Source organism: Zophobas morio, unplaced genomic scaffold, assembly GCF_036711695.1.
Source record: "Zophobas morio isolate AGI-343-1 ecotype UQ-CSIRO unplaced genomic scaffold, CSIRO_AGI_Zmor_V1 ptg000024l, whole genome shotgun sequence".
Taxonomy (NCBI): Eukaryota; Metazoa; Arthropoda; class Insecta; order Coleoptera; family Tenebrionidae; genus Zophobas; species Zophobas morio.
Window position 1 is genome coordinate 17,762,571 of NW_026972129.1, and position 20,918 is coordinate 17,783,488.

Here is a 20,918-nt window from a genome sequence, read left to right on the forward strand (position 1 = left end):
CATTTTGAAATAATAACATTATTGGAAATTTAGGCAGTTGGTGGGACATAAACTTTACAACCGTACATCAGGCAGCTGAGAATATAGAGTGGTACAACTTAACCTCACTTTTTCTTATATTATTATTATTTAAAAAAAAAAGTATAAAAACTGTAAATTCCAGAAGACTCAACGATAAATAACACATTCAATGGAATTCTTTATTTGTTAACTACCGTGAGCTTAATCTCTTCGAAAAGCTTTCTTAATCATCGTTTCAATGAAAGTCATTTCGTGGCTCCTTCACCTTGGTTTCCTATTTAAAACCAATAGAGCCTCGGTAATCCCGTGTATCAGAGGTTTTCCCGTTCGATTAAATCCGAACTGTCCGATTTCGTTTATTTGTCCGCATCAGAAAATTGTAGGTCGAAATCGGAGCAATTCTGGCGTTGAGACTGCGAAAACGGTCCGAGATATCAATAAAAAGCAATGTCGAGGTGTTTGCGTGGTCGCCGAAGCGTAGGTCGATTCCCGACGGAGAATGTTTACCCGGTAAACTCTTAAACTGGGGCCAAGCACTAAAACACATTGCTTGTAGAGATATGTCAACACGGCATTGAAATTCGAAGGAGAGTGTGAGATACCTGCTTTAAACCAAATACGAATACATTATGCACGAGATACGTGTGTACGTAAACGATATCAACAAGAATCTTATAACGGAATTGTTATTCAAGCGAAAAACTAATATTTCTAGACAAATAGGTTGCCACAAAAAAGCGCAACGCAAGTGAGTTTTAGGGTGAAAAGTTTTGGGCGATCTAATATCTTAGTATCATATGAAGTTTTTCTGGAAGCGGCATTATAATCGGCACTTTATTAAACGATTTCGTCGCAAATGTGACTAAATGACCTGTAATAAAAAGTTTAATGCGAAACCTGTCATATGGTATTTATCTATGACCTCAAATCAAAGTGTATTTTTTCAAATTCAAAATTGCTGTGCACCTCGTCACGAAACTTTTTGTTATCACTCACGCGGTTAGTTACTTTGGCTTTGTTTCAAGAAATAATGCCTCTGTTCTTGATAAAAACTGTTTTTCATTTCCCTGACACACAACTAACTGCTATTGCTTAGAAAATAATAGAGAAATTTAAAATTCTAGTAGTAGTTCAACCTGGGTTTGAAAAATAGGGTTGTTAGTTCCGCACTAGATTCCAGTAGAAGGTCAGATTCATCACAGAACATTCGAACTATCTATTAACAGAATTGTAATTCTTCAAAACTGTGGCACTTAGAATTCTGTTATAATGGAAGTATGTAATTCCTTTTTATGGAGATGTAGTCGTCCGTGTAGGAAAAACTGCGTCAAATCACTATAAACTATAAGTTGTGTAAACGCAATCGCTTTTAGCTTGAAATGGGAAGCTTAATTAAGACATCTCAATTATGAATCTGTATATAATTAGTATAATCTTCTAAAACACGTAAGGGCCACAAATATGTCAAATCGGTTATGTATCACCACAAAAAAAAAATATGGGGTGTTAAATCTGGACAGTGAGCTGGCCATGTGTCCATTTTTGATCCAATTTTCATGACATATATTTCTCCGAATTAAAAAATATTGAAGTATTTTCGACAGGTTAAAAGTAAAGAGAGTAGGTAATAGTGTTTGGGGCAAATATACCAATTGGAATCAGTACAATATAACACTGATAACAATACTGACAAATTTTTTTGAGGCACTCTACAAATAATTCTTCAAAATTCCACCGACTTTTCTAATAAAATCGTCAACAAACAATAAACAGACTGCAACGGAGGATCTAATTTTTCATGTTCTAGGAACTACGAAACGTCAATGGAATTATTCGTCAAATTCAACCCTATTATAGTAGTTTCCCATCTTGTGCTGAGAAACGAAAATGGCAGTACAACGAATTTTTAGTGTATCATCCATCTACGATCTTTTCGACGTAAAGTAAGCATCGATAATAATTTTTCTTCACATTGTATGAAGTTGTCATGATTTGATTGTATATTTTTTTGTCTGTCGGTAGTCTGACATAATTATCCCGACATTTACTTCGAGCTGGTTTGCAAGTTTTCTATTTTATTCAGCGGACACGTTTTTTATTCAAGTAAACAAAAATTTTAATTTTGTCGGTACCGTATAATTTCAGCAAAAAAAAACAAAAATTTAGTATTACACAAAAAAATTGCCATAAAAAGATGAGTCTTGCAATGTTCTAAAGATTGCAGCTGAAAATATTAACAACGTTTCTGTTTCTGACACATTTCCTAACTTTAGATTAAAAGAAATACAACTTAACGAGCAAAATTGAGGCAATTTTGATTATGCGACTACCAACAAACTTACCAGATCATGAATAGATGTAGTGTTTCATATCATTATAAACGTAATTTAAAAAATTAACAAAATCCATTAAAAAGTGTACGTTGCATTTTAAGAAAATATAAATTAATTTATATTATGCGTTATATTTGCAGTGTACTCAATTAAGCATTCCCGTTACGCTAAAAACAATGGTGTTTACAGAATTTCAATTTATTTATATCAACACCTAAAAATCGCTGACTAAATCTGTACTTGAAAACGCTGTTCATTTTAAGTAAATCGTACTCTGATAAACAGAAACCTAAGTTGATATAAAAAACTTAGGAATCAAAATAATTTGCCAATGTAGACTTCAAAGCAAGTCCTGATTGTGCATTGTTTTGACTCGATTTCGCAGTGACACGTTATGCCAAAGCAACAATGCTGTGCCACTAGTTATATGGTGGGGCCTCTAGGCCACTTTGACCTCAGTTAACCTGGCCTAGAGTCCCCATCGCTTTTTGCGATGACTGTGTGGGGCACTTTGGCCTAACCTAGAAGCCACATACCGGTTCTAAGTCAGGTCAAATGAAGTCAAAGTCAGCTCGAACCAGCATGGGGCTTCTAGGCCAGGAACCATCAACGTTCAAACTTGATAACATTTTGAAAGATTATTTATGTCAATAACAATATTTCATTTTACAAGCGTGATTCGAGACAGTTTTTAAAGCCGAGAAGAGATTTCACATGAATTCTTTGATGGGATTATTTCTATTTAACCTCAGACAAAAATCAGTTAATTCCAAAAAACGCAAGCAGTCAGACCATGAACAGAATGTGAACCAAAAACGTTTTCAAAATTCACTATTTATTCAAGGATTTCCAAATTTTGAATTTTGATATTTATTATTAAGATTCAAGCTTTCAGTGTTCAGGATCTCAGTATTCAGCATTTCAGGGCCAAAATTTTATTATTAGGATAGATAGAATTAGATAGAAAAATTGGGATTTCAAAATTCGAGTTTTAACTTTACAGAAATTCGGGTTTATAGAATTAGAAATTTCAGAATTTTTAATCAATTCTAAAACCTGAAATTAGGAAAAAGGAAATACATAATCCTGAAATACCAAAACGATCAACCTGAAACCTTGAAATAGCATAGGTCTCAATTATGGACCCTACAATTGTAACTCCAGAAATTCTAAATCATGAAATTCTGGATCCAAAATATTTCATGTCCGTAAATATTGACATATTGGATCTTGTAGTTCACAATAACCAAATTCTAAAACCGTGATTCTCGAAATTTAGAATAACAAAATCTTCAAATTATGAATCCTAAGCGGAAAGATGTGGATTCCAAAATTTTGAATACGGAATTTGGAAGTCTTAAGTCCTTAAATCATGAATTTTGACGTTTTGAGTCCTGAAGTTATAAAACAGTCGTGAAATCTTAAAACTGAGCCGCCTAAAATCCAGAATTGATCCAGGACGTTCTAAAATATTTCACTTGAAAATGTCGTTATGTGTTACTGGAAGGCTGAAAACGTTACATTTTATACGACTTCTAGAATATTGAATGATTTGAATGAGATTTTAGAAGAATTTCACCTGAGAGAGAGAACAAATATACCTATAATTACTGATAAAAAAAATGTAAGATTAAAATTTAGATTCTAGTGAGACTAGAACTGGTGCAGAAGAGGGAGTTCATCTGATGGAAATTTGAGAAAGTTCTAACATAGTTAATTCGACAAAAGCATTGCATTGATAGTGTGGAATAGTTCCACCCTTATACATAAAATCAAAGAAACTTCGCAAGGAATTCCTAATACATGCCGCCAGTAAAGAGAAGGCAAAAGAAGGCTTACAGTTGGAAACAGCATAGTAATAAAACGTTAATCTCTGTGAAAATGAGAACATAAATCACAGCAATACTCAAGCATTTAAGGCACGGCATAGAATAGAACAAAAGGCCAATTAACGGAAAAAGATAATCGAATGAAAAAGCGAATGGTGAAGTAAATAACCTCTTCAATAAACGAAACGAAGAAAAATAAAAAAAAATTGAAAGAAAACCATCAAGAAAATCTTGGAATGACTGATAATGGGGAATGCAAATTAATCACATAATTGAAAACGTAGAAAACCATGTGCAAGATTTCAAAATAGAGAAGAGGCAAAAATGAAGAAAATCAATCTCTATCTGTGCAGATTCTCCAAATCAAGTCTTATTTGATCAAGTAAAGAGAAATAAGCAAAAAGGCAAACAATAGAACTAGTTCAGAAATTATTATTTATGAATTATGTCCTCTAGAGATAGTTACATAGTTTCTAACTGGAAGAATGACGGAATGTGTAGGTATACAAAATAAATAATACTTTTATCAAGTTGCTAAAGATGGCTGTCGCCGGAGAAAAACGAAAGGTGAAACCACTACATTTGAATTGTTTCCAAACTTGGGGGGTAACTACAGATGTTAAAGTGCATTTACAGAAAACAGCCGAGAAAATGCAGAAAATTAAGCTAACCTAACAGTTTTCAACTAGACAATTCTAATGAGATAAAGAATTTGTTTTTTTTTTCATTCCAGAACCAGGACGTCAACTTTTTTAAGTAAAGACGATATACGAGTATGTGGTTATATTTCCGACGTTCATTATTACCTTATACCAATAAATAAACAATCCTTTTATTAACTGTGAAACGTTTTCCAATCTAGCAAATATGACAACCAAAGAATCATCTTTGAATCCTACCAGAAAGAAAATCATAAACTCCATTCAGAAACGAATTAGAACGGTTAGCAGTATTGCTGACATCTGCACAGAAAAATCGTTACTGAAATGTCGACCTGAAAACTAAAGTATAACTGGACGTATTTCTTATTTTCCCGCTTCGGCAAACTGAAGTGACACTGTAATTATTGCAGTTATTAAACTTAAATATAAATAAATCAAAAATCCAATTTAAGAGGATATTGCGGCAATTACTGTCAACATTGTCAGCTGCTTGTTTGTCCAGAAAGCAAACTGTGGGGTGCAAAATGGAACTGGTCTATTTGCTTTAGGAAGGGATTGAGTGTGGTTAGTGGTCATTGCAGTTGGAATTGTGTAAATAAGAATGCTTTGGAAATGACAGTGCGATAAAAGAAATGACATGTTTGTGATTTCTTAATCAAGTAATAATAATAATGCTAGTTTTGCTTGTTACCTAAAAATATATTTTTCTTTGTGCACAATGTTCAAACATTAACAGTGTGAATTTGAAATGTTGCAGACAAATGTAGATTTCGTTTGACAATAAAAAGTGGGGGCACTTTTGTCTCTAGTGACATAATAACGGAGTCATTCACCTGAAAGCAAAATTGCGAACAGCAAGTATAAGTCACTGAAATGGAAGTTTGCTTTTTCCCACTGAAGTGTCATAACTCGACTAAAATAGTGGTGTAATTATTCAGTGCCAAGTGGTAGGTTGGCAAATGTGGTAATAGCAGAAGAGGGATGGCGTAAATCTTAGCGATGTATTCAATAACTTACCCTTAAATGTGGCTCGTTCGGGTACCTCCGTCAGAATCTGAAATAAAAACAGACGAACGGTCAGCCAGAAATGGAAAAACGACAATATAAATCACTTGTATTTGTATGATTAAGAGGTTTCCACCTTTCAATAAGCAGTAAGCACTTCTCGTTGGTAGCAACCGATCACGATTCGTTAACAAGATTAAAACTAAAAGCTGTTAATGAGTGGAGAAGATTCAATTATCAGGGTAAAAACGTCAATAAATCAATACATCAATTACACTCGTAAAGACTATATCGAGGGCTGTAACTTGTTTATAACAACTTTGTTGTTTTATGGGCTACTCGGCAAGTTTCTATTTGACGAGTTTGTACGTCTTACATGGAGTAATTCCGTGATGTATTGAACTTTCCAGCCGTATACTAGTTTTAAACTACTTAAATAAATCGAATCAGTTTGAAGAATTTTAAATTAAAGTAAAAAGTTCCAGCGAAAACCGTGCAAGTAACCAATCAGCTAAAAGTGAACTGACGTCAGAAGATTTTTTGTTTGTCTTAGGTTTTTTCCAAAAATAATGATTTTACTGTCAGTTGTCAGTCACTGCCAACTGAAATAGTTATTTATTCGTCAAGAAACACTTGAGAAGATTTGCAGTTGAACATGTTAAACATAAAATCTGCAAAATTATAATCAGCCGCAGCGCCATCTCGTTGTTTGCGTTGAAAAATCCGGCCGTCTTAAGCGGCGTCATTCCATTTCTAAAAGTAAATCGTATTTTAAAGAAATCTCGTTGGATTGATCTGTTGATCCGGCATCTTTAAATACACATGTTTAATGCTGAAGCGGCGGAAATAGGAAACGTATTTGGATTTGGTGTTTGCGTAGAATTTGCCGTGCAAATAGCTGAGGTTGAAGATATTGTCCGTCATAATCCGAATTTGTTTGGTCATTTTGTTTGTGTTTGGTGTGTCGGCCGCGTCGATATTATAAAATGACTGTCATCAATCTTGATGGAGGCTGAGCTGGCGTGCTGACAGCTCCGGGCTACTTTTAATTCCCGGTCTCATCCCGGTCCTCAACAATGTAGCGCGTCTCCTTTGATGTAAAGAATTAATACAGCCTTCAGAAGGCATTAGCGGGAGATGTTTGAGATGAATTATGAATTTTGCAAGTTTTCCCCGGCTTCTTTCGCAAGCGCGCCTTTCATTTCCGGTAAATGAATTTAGTTTGTACGTTTTGCAAGAGTCTGCATTCATGTGAATAATATAAATCGAAACGAATCTCGCCCTCCTTCCTGTTCAATTCTCATCGGAAAATTTACACTAAAGGGCGGATCTGACTTGTTTGCACAATGTACGATTTTTTGCACATGTTAGCATTTCTTGTCTTTTCAATGCAAATAGGGCATTCTGACTCTTTAAAATAAGAAGATATAATTTTCTTAAATAGAACAGGAAGATCTATAAAGCAAAAAATTAATAATTCAACGAGTTACACTGTAAATTTCAAAGGAAATTTATCTCATATTTTATAGTTTTTTTCTAAACAAATTTTGAATCGTTTTTTATTATCGTTTTGGTAATGAAGCTTTAAAAATTTGACGTACAGAAAGCGAAAATTTGAAAATTTGGTTTGCTATTTGATACTACCACAAATATTCTATAATATGGCGACATTCTGTCGTAAATTGTTTTTATTCCAGAGCGATTGAAACCATTTGAATATCTTGTAGTCATTTATAAACAAGGAATTTCTGTAATTATGCGCTGGAAATTATTTACAAATAGTAATATTATACAGAATAAGACATTCCACATGAAATACAAGCATCCATATTAACACTGAATACATTTTCGATACTTCTTTATATTAAATGCCAAGAACACGGGAAATTTAATATCGCAAGCTAGAAACATTTTTTATTTCCGAGTAGATTACACATCATTTTAAAATTTATTGTTATTGTATGAATACTTTACGATCGCTAAATACGTTAAACTTTACTTTCAGGAATATAAAACACAAAATAAATGCAGCTGAAGCACGTCAGTGCTGGTCATTAATTCGGATAAAATAAAGCAAAATTGTCGCATAATCGCATTTGCAGCCGGTTGCGTGTTTTTCTAAGTTATAGCACAAAATATGTAAATCTACATTCTGAAATGAACCCCCTAAAACATTATTTATTTGTTGAGGAAACGGAAAACTAACAATTATTACGGTTCAGTTCCTTGAAACTTTCAAAAGTGATGTATTACTAATAGAAGAGAAAATACAAAAATGCTTATCTGAGCTAGAATTATACGTGGTGCTAGAAGTTGTTAGTTTTGGTGTGACTTTTAAACGTAATCCATTTTACTAAAGAAATTATGTTACTTTGTGTTCGTTTCAATGTTAAAAAGTCATTTGTATAGATAAGTTTAAATTGTGTGAAATAGAAACAACAAAAAATGCCAATACAGAATATTATTTTCTTGAAACACTTTTCTCGGAAACGGGAAACCTATTTTTTCATATTCTAGGAGTCATAAAACGTCCAGAAAACACGGAATGGACCCTATTATATACAATACTTCCTTAGATTATGCTTGAGAAGTAATAAAAACATTCATAAACTAGTGTAAATAGACATTACTAAAATCTGTTACTGTTAATCTTGTTATTCAAAATTTTCGATACAATTTTTACAGAAATTGCTAGATTTAGCTGGATAAATATATAAATACCATCAGTTTTAAACGATATATATTTTAGTACAATTTTCTGAACACAGAGAATTCTAATCAAGTAATCACATTGAAGTCTCTGAACCTGTTGCAAGTTCTCATCACTAAAATCCAGTAATTTGGTGGCAGAACTGTATATAATATCAAGAAGGTTGGCAAGCGATATTTTTTTATCAAAAACTATTCTTAAATCTTTTATGGCCTCTTTCCCTTCCAATGGAATATCAGTCATATAATGAATAATTCATATCAATGAAATATAACTTCCTTGTGTACGATGCAACAAAAGATTTATCCCGATTAATCTTAGGTTTGTTTATACAACATGAAGTAGTTAGTCATTGGTCGCAAATACTTTCAAGTTGAAAATAAAACCAATCAACAACTCACTCATGAAAAGAGTAAATAATAATGGACCTTAATTGAATCTTTGAGGAACTCCAAATTTTTATAAACAATTATAAGAGTTACAGAAAAAAAAACAAAAAATCAATAGATTAATTTTAACAGAATCTCATTTAAAGATGTTCTTATAATCCTCTACACGAAGAACTGTTACACAATTTTTGAGAAAATTTTACACACCCAACTGTATTTCTAATGTTTCCAAATTATGAACAAATTATTACGAAAATTACTTGTCAACATTTTCAAGGGAAGATGGATAGGGCGACGTAAACCGTTTTTTTTTTATGAGGGTAATTTTCTAATCTAAAGTCTACACTAACAGACCAAACAATTTGGACAATATCATTCAGCATACCATTGAACAGAAAGTGTTCAGGCATTGTACTAATAAATCAAATTATTCGTTGTTGAAGCCACTGTGCAAAAACGGTTGGTTACAAAAAATTCATCTTTACGTCAAAAAGTGTCATTTTAAAAACTAAAATTGACTTCTCCGAGGGTTTTTCAAAAAAAAAGTAAATTAACGAAATTATGAATTTTATTATTATTATTTCTTAAATACACAAACTGGTGCTGAGTATCACTTTTTTTAATAATATGCCTAAAAATGTTCACAGTTGGCTGCTTAATACATTTAAACAAGCATTAAAAAAATTTTATTCCCGAACATAAACTAAGGAAGTATAGTTAGTAATCGAAACTATCGGGCGACTTTCCACATTCATCTTTTCTTGACGTTTCATGACCTCTAGAGTACGAAAAAAGTCTGTCTGTCTGTCTGCCACCTGTCCGGATTTTTATTAGACAAATCATCTTCGAAACTACTGGACCTATTGTTGTCAAATTTTGTATGTGTGTTAGAAATACCATGCAGATGGTAAAACACTAACCAAAATTTTGCCAGTCACCCTTACCAACGATTCGATGACGTAGCCCAATATATTGCATAATTCACGTTACCGATTTTGTATGAAAAAATATACTCCTGTACTGGTTTACGAATTTTATTTTGATTTTATTTATTATTAGTATTGTTACTATATTTGTTTGTTGTTTAATCCACATTCTAATTTTATACTTTTTCAGAGAAGTGGAATTTCTAAGACTTATGTTTCAAGCGCGAGGAAAATTGTGTGGAAATAAACTTGGACCAATTTTTTAATTGATAATGCACTTTATATTTTTTATGAATGCTTATACAATAAGCATGATTTATCTATTATACAGGGTCGCTAAAAAGTATGGAAGCAGTTGAATATCGCGTGAACGGTTATTGAATTTTTTTCAAATTTGGGCTGTCCTTACGAATACTCAAGTTCTATTTTCTGCAATTTTTTCAAATTTCATAATTCATTTGTTTTTGAGACGCAGGGTTAACTTGATTTTTTTAAATAGCACTAGTAGTCAAATGTTCCATATTTAAATAGTGCATTTATTTCTAAAATTAGAAAGCTAATGCCAGCATTATCTTATTTTTCCCCAACATGGTAAAATAAATTGTCAGTTATAATATAACAAGTGATATGATTATTATCGAAAATATTTCGAGTGAAACCGAGCTGCAGATTCAACGAGTGCGAAGCACGAGTTGAATGTGCTGCTTCGGTTTCACGAGCCATATCTTCGATTATTAATCATATCACGAGTTATATTCGACATGAGAATATAATGAATGAACACATTTTTTGATAACAGAATTGATTTCGTCGTTTTGAGCTTGCCCCCAACGTTGGCAAGCCATAATAGAAAAAAAAATTATGAAATTCTAAAATTTGTCAAATTTGACAGTTTTTAAATTTAGGTAGCAACAGACCACAATAAGGCAATAAAATTATTACCGCTGTGATAAGACATGTAACTAAGGGCATGAACAAATTCTATTGGAAGAAATGGGGTCATGTGATTCATGAATTATATTCTCAATTATAATATAACAAGTGATATGATTATTATCGATAATATTTCGAGTGAAACCGAGCTGCAGATTCAACGAGTGCGAAGCACGAGTTGAATGTGCTGCTTCGGTTTCACGAGCCATATCTTCGATTATTAATCATATCACGAGTTATATTCAACATGAGAATATAATAAATGATCACATTTTTTGATAATAGAATTGATTTCGTTGTTTTGAGCTTGCCCGCAACGTTGGCAAGCCATAAAAGACAAAAAAATTTATGAAATTCTAAAATTTGTCAGTTTGACAGTTTTTAAATTTAGGTAGCAACAGACCACAATAAGGCAATAAAATTATTACCGCTGTGATAAGACATGTAACTAAGGGCATGAACAAATTCTATTGGAAGAAATGGGGTCATGTGATTCATGAATTATATTCTCAATTATAATATAACAAGTGATATGATTATTATCGATAATATTTCGAGTGAAACCGAGCTGCAGATTCAACGAGTGCGAAGCACGAGTTGAATGTGCTGCTTCGGTTTCACGAGCCATATCTTCGATTATTAATCATATCACGAGTTATATTCAACATGAGAATATAATAAATGATCACATTTTTTGATAATAGAATTGATTTCGTTGTTTTGAGCTTGCCCGCAACGTTGGCAAGCCATAAAAGACAAAAAAATTTATGAAATTCTAAAATTTGTCAGTTTGACAGTTTTTAAATTTAGGTAGCAACAGACCACAATAAGGCAATAAAATTATTATCGCTGTGATAGACATGTAACTAAGGGCATGAACAAATTCTATTGGAAGAAATGAGGTCATGTGATACATGAATTATATTCTCAAAATAAAAATACTAAAAATCACAAAATCGTAGCTAACCTTGACAATACTCTTACCTGTCATAATCCTGGCGTAGGACATTTTATTAAAAAATTATACTAGTACCCAATCATTGTAAAAATGGTAGAACTGGGGGTATATAAACTGAATTAAAAATGCCAGGGTAACAGATTGATTTAAGTGCTGTTTCAAAATAATTTACAAAATATTCTAGAAATAACAATACTCCCATTTAATGATTGGAAATAGTGAATACATTGTTATGAAAGGTTTTTAAAAAATTTAAATAAAAAATTACATTATCGAAAAAAGATCAAATTAACATTTAAAAAGCAATAATTAGTAGTAAATACGTTGCACAAAATCGTCTTTGTCCTTTTTGCTACAACCAATTTTGATGAAATGAATGAAATCTAGTCCTTTTTTTTGTTTCAACTGAATTTCTAAATCACGAACAATGTGATTGCATTTTCGTTTCGAGTTTACCATTCGAACAAAAAGCTAAACATATTAAATCCTAGCCGCTTGTTGAAACTCTAATTTAAATTCACGATCCGCCATTTATTAATTTAACATTTTGCGACTCGCGTGCAGACTCTATCTTTTTTATGCATAAAAAAAGAAGCACACACCACGCTACTGAATTGGACACATAACAGAAACGTTACCACCTGACATCGCAGTCACGCCACTTTTATCCGCCAAATAACTCGCAAACCAATTACGTTATATCGCAATTAACAAGTAACAATTAAACACGTAAGGTAGGTTGCCGCATCGCCTCCGACTGCCGTCGATCTTTCTCGCTACCAGTTTTCCGCCGCCTTCCACGAGACACGCGACTTCCGCCCCCGAAGAAAGCCCCAGCCTTCATTATAAAACACTTCACTTCGAGACGCAAATATTTGCTTTCACGGCGAATATCTCAAAAATCGATCCATTTAAATATTGGTTATGATTAAATATCAAAGGGACGGAGCTTTCGACGCCAAAGCTCGTGTTTGATGCTTCAGTAATTATTCCAGTGAACTTTCAATTAGCGGTCGAAGAACGCCGTATTTGCACAGAGGTCGTAATTATTTATTTTTAGCCGTGGCGTTAATTGTACAACCAGCAGAACGTTCTCGTTCTTTTTTCATTTTACGATTTAATTAATGTGTTATGTATTTTATTGCCGCTGGTTTCTCATAAAGTCGGCAAACAATGTGCTGAGAATGGCAGTTTTGCTACAAAGTTGCAACCGTGTCTTCAAATACTGGTATCCACACTTTGAACGTGTTTTCTAACATGATTATTATCAGTAGTATTAAGTAAAGTTTTGTTGGCAGCGTTTGCACTTTTCAGATGGTTTTTTTTATCTTAAAAGGAATATATTTGGTTTCAGTAGTCAAGAAATCAAAATAGATAGATATAAAAGAAATTCCGAATTAAGTATCTTATCTAAACTTTTTACAACTGTTGTTGGTATCCGGAATTCATTTTGAATCTTCTGATCAAAATATTAATATAATATTAAAAGGCGTTCGCTAAGTGCATAGGATAATGTCTAATTTTAAATAATCTATCTTCGCAGCGGACAAGCATTTGTAAGCTCCTTTGAAATTTGAAGCTAAAACTTTTCAATTTCAAATTCATGTGTTAACTTTTTCATAAATTTAATGAATGATTGTATCACACTTTACTGTTTTATGTCAAATATTACTATATAACACAGTACAAGTCGGAAGTTTGGCCTAAACACATATTTTAAATTTAAAACTTTCGTGACCATTTTATTATTCTTGTGCCGTGCATTTTCGTAATCATAGAAGTTCTTGTCATCCTATGCATAACAGTTATTCATTGTTTTTTTATATTTCATTCCCTGTAGTTATATGCTGCAGTTTTTTTTCTTTCCACTGTCGTCAATTACGTACTGATTATACAAATTATTCGATATTTTTTCTACTTTTTTTAACTTTTTTTTTAATTAACCTGTTTACTTACAGGTAAAATTTACATCCTCATTGCTGTTATAGTACTAACTATCTATAGTTTGTAATATTATATTACTCTGTTGTTTTGTAAAGTTATATTACATCTATCACATTGTTATGAACTCCTGTCTTTAGTTGTCTCAGAAAAACCCAGATTCCAATATCACCATTTATTAACAAAATCTTCTTAAAGGTATTATAATAAGTGTGCTAAAATACGGGATAACTGAAAGGAACCGAACGGACTGTATCGAATTGTCTAATTTTCAATTGTGTCTAGAATGATGCGTTGCTAACATTTTATGTACTCGGTTTACAAAGAAAATGATTACAGATAAATAAATACAAATAGAACTTTATACCGAGCACGGGATGCACGAAGCGGGTTAAAGACATGATAATATAATCTAATTGTACATATTTAAGTCTAAACTGCATGGATCGAAATGGAAAAATACACAAATTGTGGGATAGGTACATAACACTCTTCCCCTCTTTTAAAATGAACGTCAGTGACAAAATTATTACAAAAATAGATTGAAACATTATCAAAAAGGAAAGTTAACAAATATATAGGTACAAATTTACATACGAAGGATTACTTGGAAAGATTCTCGCGACTCAATGATTTCCGAGATCGTAGATTATACGGATTGGAAACCGCCGGTGTTTCCTCGACAGTTTCTAAAGTAGACGTCTCATTGGATGACGATTTTGACAAAACTTTGAGTGGCAACATGATATCATCATCATCGGTGGTGTTGTTGCGACGAGACTCAGGAACGCAAATCACACTGTTGGTTATGTGATTCTTGCTGTTGTAACAGTACTCGATGAAGCAACTCGAGCGCTTGGGAATGAGTTTACCAATATACGGCAACCAGGTACAGTCAAAACAGTACCTACAACAACAACAACAAAAGATGAGTAGAACAGTTATAACAGTTATAACGCCAATTAGGGAACCCCAAAAAGTCCGATGTCCCCATGGGAATGGTTTGTTTATTTCGGCACGAAGCTCTTCTTCAAACTTGTCAAGTTGGTGCTTGCTGTGACGAAGTTCATCCAAATTCAGATTATTTAATTCCAGAGGTTTCATCTCGACTGCTTTCAAAATTTGTTGTTCCTTGATACAACAGTCATCGCTACTAATGTCAACTGAAGGAATAAAGTTCGTAAAATTCTTAGTCACGTTGTAACTTGCGATGAGGCTGGTTGACATTGTGTAACATTTACATTTGGGTCGGAGTGTGAAAATACCAGTTCCTTGAAAATTAATATCGATAATCTGATCATCCTTCGGGTCGCAGGAAATCGTGGCTGGGGTGACGGACGAAAGAACATACAACCATTGATTGGACCGTAGTGTATGCCAAATTTCGACTTCGGCTTTCATTGTTTTCGTAGAACAATCGTCTGGAATAAAGTTAAGATTTTCCGTTCGCAGGCGAACATCACAGACAGGACGTTGAGAAGTCAAGTAGATAACGGGTTGTGGACACATCCACTCGGATTCAGACAATTTAAGGCATGCAGAAATATCCTTCAAACGACCATAATGCGTCTTGGTAACACTCATTAATAAATAGGTGTTTTGTGGATCAATATAGGAAAATATGTTTTTTTCTACCGTAGGAATAGGAAGAGGAATTAATTTGTAAAGTATAAAAGTCTGTTCGTGAACCAGAGGAATTTGAATTACAAATATTAAGTTGTCACCATCAAATAAGACTGAAACTTGACAAAGTGAAAAATATTTATATAAAGATCTATAGTCATCAATTGGAATAGGAAATTGCAAAGACGATCTCAATGTAATCGATGCGAGTTGTGTTTGAAGTTCTTTCGGGTTAATAATAGACGGATGTAAAACGTTTTGCTTAGCAAATAAGATTGAAGAAATTAGTACATCATATTCTTCATTCAATTCAGTTATTAGCTGTGTCAATAAATTTAAATGTGTAATAATGTCTTCGACAACCGTTACTTGGTTTAGTTTTTTAGAAACAACTTTGCTAAAATTATTAAAGCGATTGATATTTTCATTTAATCTCATTTCATAATTTTTAAAGGAACTTACTGAGTTATTATAATTTGTTATAGCTGAGGAAATAATATGAATTTGTTTTTGCATTAGTAACTGAGTGTCACGGTTCTGGCTTAATAAGGATTTTATAGAGTCAGAATAGAATTCGGCATCATCAGCATCAGGTATTCCAAATAACCATTTTAATCCGGTTGACACTCCATTGACAATTCCACGTCTCTTACGAGAATGTATAAAATTATGACCTGACGCAGTAGTTGCATGATTTTCCTCTAATATATGTTGGATTTCATCTTTTGAGGGAGTAATTTTTTCATTATTAACGAGGACGACTTTAATGTCTGTGCAATTGAATATAAAATGTATTAATTCATTTATCATATCAGATTTAAATTTCTTATTATAACACAATGGATTTTTGAAGTGAATCTTTTGGACGTTATCTTTTAATAATTGTTTTTTCAGATTAAGTAAGGAATAAAATAATTCTTTATATGAGGGAACATCAAAATAATTTAAGTGTGTTACTAGCAGGTATGTTTTCTGTTTATTAGCATTAGTCAAAGGTATAACATCATATATGTTAATTTCTGGGGGAATTGATTTGAAATCGTACAATTTGTTCAGCGTTTCATAATAGAGATTTTGTTCGTTTAAATCCTTTGAAATTAAAAGTGCGTTAGGGGAGTTATCAAGAGGGTTTTCTTTTACTGAATCTACAGTTATCATTTCTTGGTTTTCGTAATGAAATCGGACAAAATCGTCATAAGAAGGGTGAAATGGTCTACTATCGCAAGTGGTTAATATGGGGTTTCGCGAAAGAGCATCGGCGTTGGAATTTATTTTACCCGGTTTATAACAGATCTCATATTCGTATTCGTTTAACAAAAGACGCCATCGAATTAAACGTGAACTAGGATCGCGACAATTAAATAACCACGTTAGAGGACGATGATCTGTCACAATTTTAAATTTCTGACCATACAGGTATGGACGAAAATGTTTAACAGCGTACACAATGGCTAATAGCTCTTTTTCAGTGGTGTTATAATTACATTCCGCCTTATTTAAAGTACGAGAAGTATAAGCTACAGGTAGATCGCGGTCACCTTGAGATAAAACGGCTCCTATAGCAAAGTTCGATGAATCCGTAGTAAGGGTAAAAGATTTTGAAAAATCTGGATATTGCAATATCGGTTCATTAGTTAATACCTGTTTGAAAGTTGTAAAGGAGAGTTCTTGTTCCGGTCCCCAAACGAAAGCAATGTCTTTCTTTAAAAGTGATGTTAAAGGTTTAGCAATGGCAGCAAAGTTTTTAATGAATTTTCTATAGTATCCTAATAAGCCTAAGAACTGTTTGATAGTTTTAGTATTTGTTGGCCTTGGATAGTCTGAAATGGCGCAAATTTTTTCGGGGTTAGGTTTAACTCCGTTTTCAGTAATAACATGACCCAAATAAGAAATTTCCTTGTGTAGGAACTCGCACTTGTCTGGTTGCAGTTTTAAGTTATTCAAACGTAGTCGATCAAAAACGTTTTTTAATTTAGTCTGATGTTCTTGTAATGATGAAGCATATATAATCACATCATCCATGTAAGTAAAACATTGAGTACCTTGCAAGCCACTCAGTACTGCATTCATTAATCTACTAAAAGTAGCAGGTGCATTTTTTAAACCGAAAGGCATACGCAAGTATTCGAAATGACCATTTGGCGTTGAGAAAGCGGTCTTTTCGATATCTTTAGGGTGTACTAAAATTTGATTGAAACCAGAAGCTAGATCTAATGTGGTAAAATATTTACTGTGACCTAATTGATCAAGTATGAAATCTATTTGTGGCAAAGGATAAGAATCACCTACTGTTACATTGTTTAGTTTTCTGTAATCAATAACTACTCGCCATTTACGTTTACCAGAGGAATCTTGTTTTTTTTCAATAACCCAAAGCGGAGAATTATATGGACTTAAAGAAGGTCGTATAATTTTTTGTTGAAGCATCTTTTGCACTTGATTATCAACTTCTGACTCATGGATTTTTGGAAATCGATAAATTTTGGACGATACCGGAGTAGGATCAGTAACTTTGATTTCGTGATATAAAGTTGTTGTGTGACTTAAACTATCACCAGGTAGATGAAATACATCATTATAGGACTGGCATAGGCTTAAAAGAGATTCTTTTTCTTCCAAATTTAAGTGTTCTAGTCGCAAATTGCTGTGAAGAAGGTCAAGCCTATTAGTTGACACATTGTCAAATTCAGTTGAGGTGTTAAGTGACAGACACTTAGCGAAAGGTATATCTTCTAAATATAAATTAATATAATCGATTTTTATTTTCTTATCGGAAGTATTTAGAATAGTCGTATAAGCGGTTTTATCAGTATTTACTTTTAAAATAGCTTTAGCGAGAAGGACTCCTTCGCAGATAGGAATTTCGGGAGTTACACCCTCGGAAATATTTTTATTCAAAATACCTACTTTTATTAAAGTTTCTGAACGCGGAGATAAATAGTAGCATGATTCATCATTTGGGTTTGAGTTGCAATTTATGTTTATTGGAAATGGAAGGTCTTTAATAGTTAGCTTAAGATTATCAAAGTCAATGTTGGCTTTTTGTTGGGTGAGAAGATAATCATTACCAATTAGTCCATCGAATGGTACATTAGTAGTGTCTTCTTTCACAATATGAAAATTAATATCGAGTTGATGATCGTTTATTCTAGGTATTAGAGTAACAGTGCCCAAAGTTTCGACAGGAGAATTTATGCTAAGACCGTTCAAAATCACTGTGTCATTAGGGTTATATGTTAGATTGGTTTGTTTAAGTTTCTGAGTTTTTATCAAAGAAATATTTGCACCAGTATCAATTAGGAATTTGAAATAAACAATACCCTGTTTGCCTTCATGCGGAAGAATTATATAAGAAACATTGTCATTTTTTGATAACTGAATGTCGATAACTCGACGACTGGAAATAATGGGAGATTCTTGTAATCGCGTATCAGTATTTGAACTGGAGTATAATGAACTGTTGTTTGTTAGCGGATGTAAGGAGACTTGATTTTTAGAATTAATGCAATTTTGAATGTCATATGTTGATTTTATAGATGATCCACTGGCACGGTCAATCACCTGGGATCTTTGAAAGTTTAAATGAACCTCCTGAGATGAAGATGCAGCATTATTTTGCGGTTGGGAAATATTACGATTTGACTGATTTCTCTGCCGATTATTATATTCTCTTTTCCTACACTCCTGAATTAAATGTCCCGGTTTCTTACAATAATTACAGAATTTTGATAGTTTGCTTTGATTGAAATTATTTGATTTACTTTGATTGAAATTATTTGATTTACTTTGATCATTATTGAAGTTAACATGATTAGAAGTATTTTTTAACCTCTGACGGCAATCTTTTACAAAGTGACTTGTTTTATGACAATAACTACAACTTTTGTGATAATTTTTTGATACGTTATCAGAGCGCTTAGCTAGAAGATATTTTTCTTCCAACAGAGCTTCAGTTAAAGCCTCTGAAAGAGTTTTAGGTTTGGAACGTCTCAAGGCTGTAGAAATTTCTTCCACTGTATGCAGAACAAAACGTTGCAAAGAAATGTCGCGAATTGTTTCGTTTCTACCCATTATGTGAGTACTGTGTTTAAGAGAGATTAAATTGAGTATTCGCGTTTGCATCTGATCTAATCTAGTATAGAATTTGATAACAGATTCATGTTTAAGTTGACTGATAGTATTTAGTTCTTCCATAAGTTGACTAAAATCTTTACCGTCTGAAAATGCATTGATAAGAACTTCTTTCAGTTCATCCCATGTATTAAATTCTTTTTCCCGAATTTGTGCACGAGCTGATCCCCTTAATTTGGATACAATAAAAGCTAAAATTAATTTCTTTTGTTGTGGAGACTGACATAAACTATGGGCATTTTCGCAATTTTGGAGAAAATCATAAAGGTCATTACGATCGCCCGAAAATGTTTCTGGAAGTAAAGCACGAATGTCGGAAAGACTGTACGATTCATTAGGGGTTTGAGTTTCGGAATTAAGAGTCATTTTGATTTTATTAAAGGATTGGACGGTGTTAACAAGACAACAAAACGGACAACAAAAAGAATATTTCCACTTACCAGTTTCTGATGATTAAGTTGGACTTCTTGCTGTATTTGTCGGACAGGAAATATGTTTATCTCTATCCCACTTCTGACACCAGTATGTTATGAACTCCTGTCTTTAGTTGTCTCAGAAAAACCCAGATTCCAATATCACCATTTATTAACAAAATCTTCTTAAAGGTATTATAATAAGTGTGCTAAAATACGGGATAACTGAAAGGAACCGAACGGACTGTATCGAATTGTCTAATTTTCAATTGTGTCTAGAATGATGCGTTGCTAACATTTTATGTACTCGGTTTACAAAGAAAATGATTACAGATAAATAAATACAAATAGAACTTTATACCGAGCACGGGATGCACGAAGCGGGTTAAAGACATGATAATATAATCTAATTGTACATATTTAAGTCTAAACTGCATGGATCGAAATGGAAAAATACACAAATTGTGGGATAGGTACATAACAACATATTGTAAATATGTAAGTGTTTCTAATGAATAACATAACTTACTAGTACAATGTCTAATCCTTCTAAATAATTGTCTTTGAAGTCGCAGCTTTTTCATCAAAATTTATACTAAAATAGGAAATTGTTTTAGTGGTATTTTTGTATCTCCTTGGTTGAAATACACCTCTCGAGCGAACTGTTACACTAAGCTCTATTTAACGAAAAACAAATTTCATGTTTTCTCGACGTTTCGTATCTCCTATAATATGAAACAATATGTCTCCCGTTTCTGTACTCCTCTATTAGCCATTTTATTAGACACAGGATTTCCGAAACTACACCACCAACTTACGAAATTTTAAATGTAAGTATTTGCAAAATATCGTGTATAAATTTTGTCAATTATATCCTATTTAAAACGTATATAATAATATTTGTGATTTGTAAACCTTGTGTATGTAAATACTACTTATTTTTTACATTAGTCGTTATATTTTGGAACAAAAAATCAACAACTTGAAAAAAATTTACAACTTAATTTAGAAACTACAGAATCCGTATTTTTAAACTTTGCAAAC

General features: G+C 32.8%; 2 protein-coding genes across 2 annotated transcripts in view; both read right to left on the reverse strand.

Annotated features, from left to right (window-relative positions):
• The window catches only part of Glut1 (Glucose transporter 1), a 337,838-nt gene that overhangs the window by 235,239 nt on the left and 81,681 nt on the right, over nt 1-20,918 (reverse strand). Inside the window, exon 2 of the mRNA XM_064064028.1 lies at nt 5,863-5,899. The gene's annotated coding sequence lies outside the window, so the exon portion shown is untranslated. The remainder of the gene's footprint in view (nt 1-5,862; nt 5,900-20,918) is intronic.
• Nucleotides 13,832-20,317, reverse strand: LOC135135180 (uncharacterized). The gene has a single exon (XM_064064181.1). The coding sequence runs from the start codon at nt 19,825-19,827 to the stop codon at nt 14,311-14,313; it is 5,517 nt and encodes a 1,838-aa protein (XP_063920251.1). The 5' UTR covers nt 19,828-20,317; the 3' UTR covers nt 13,832-14,310.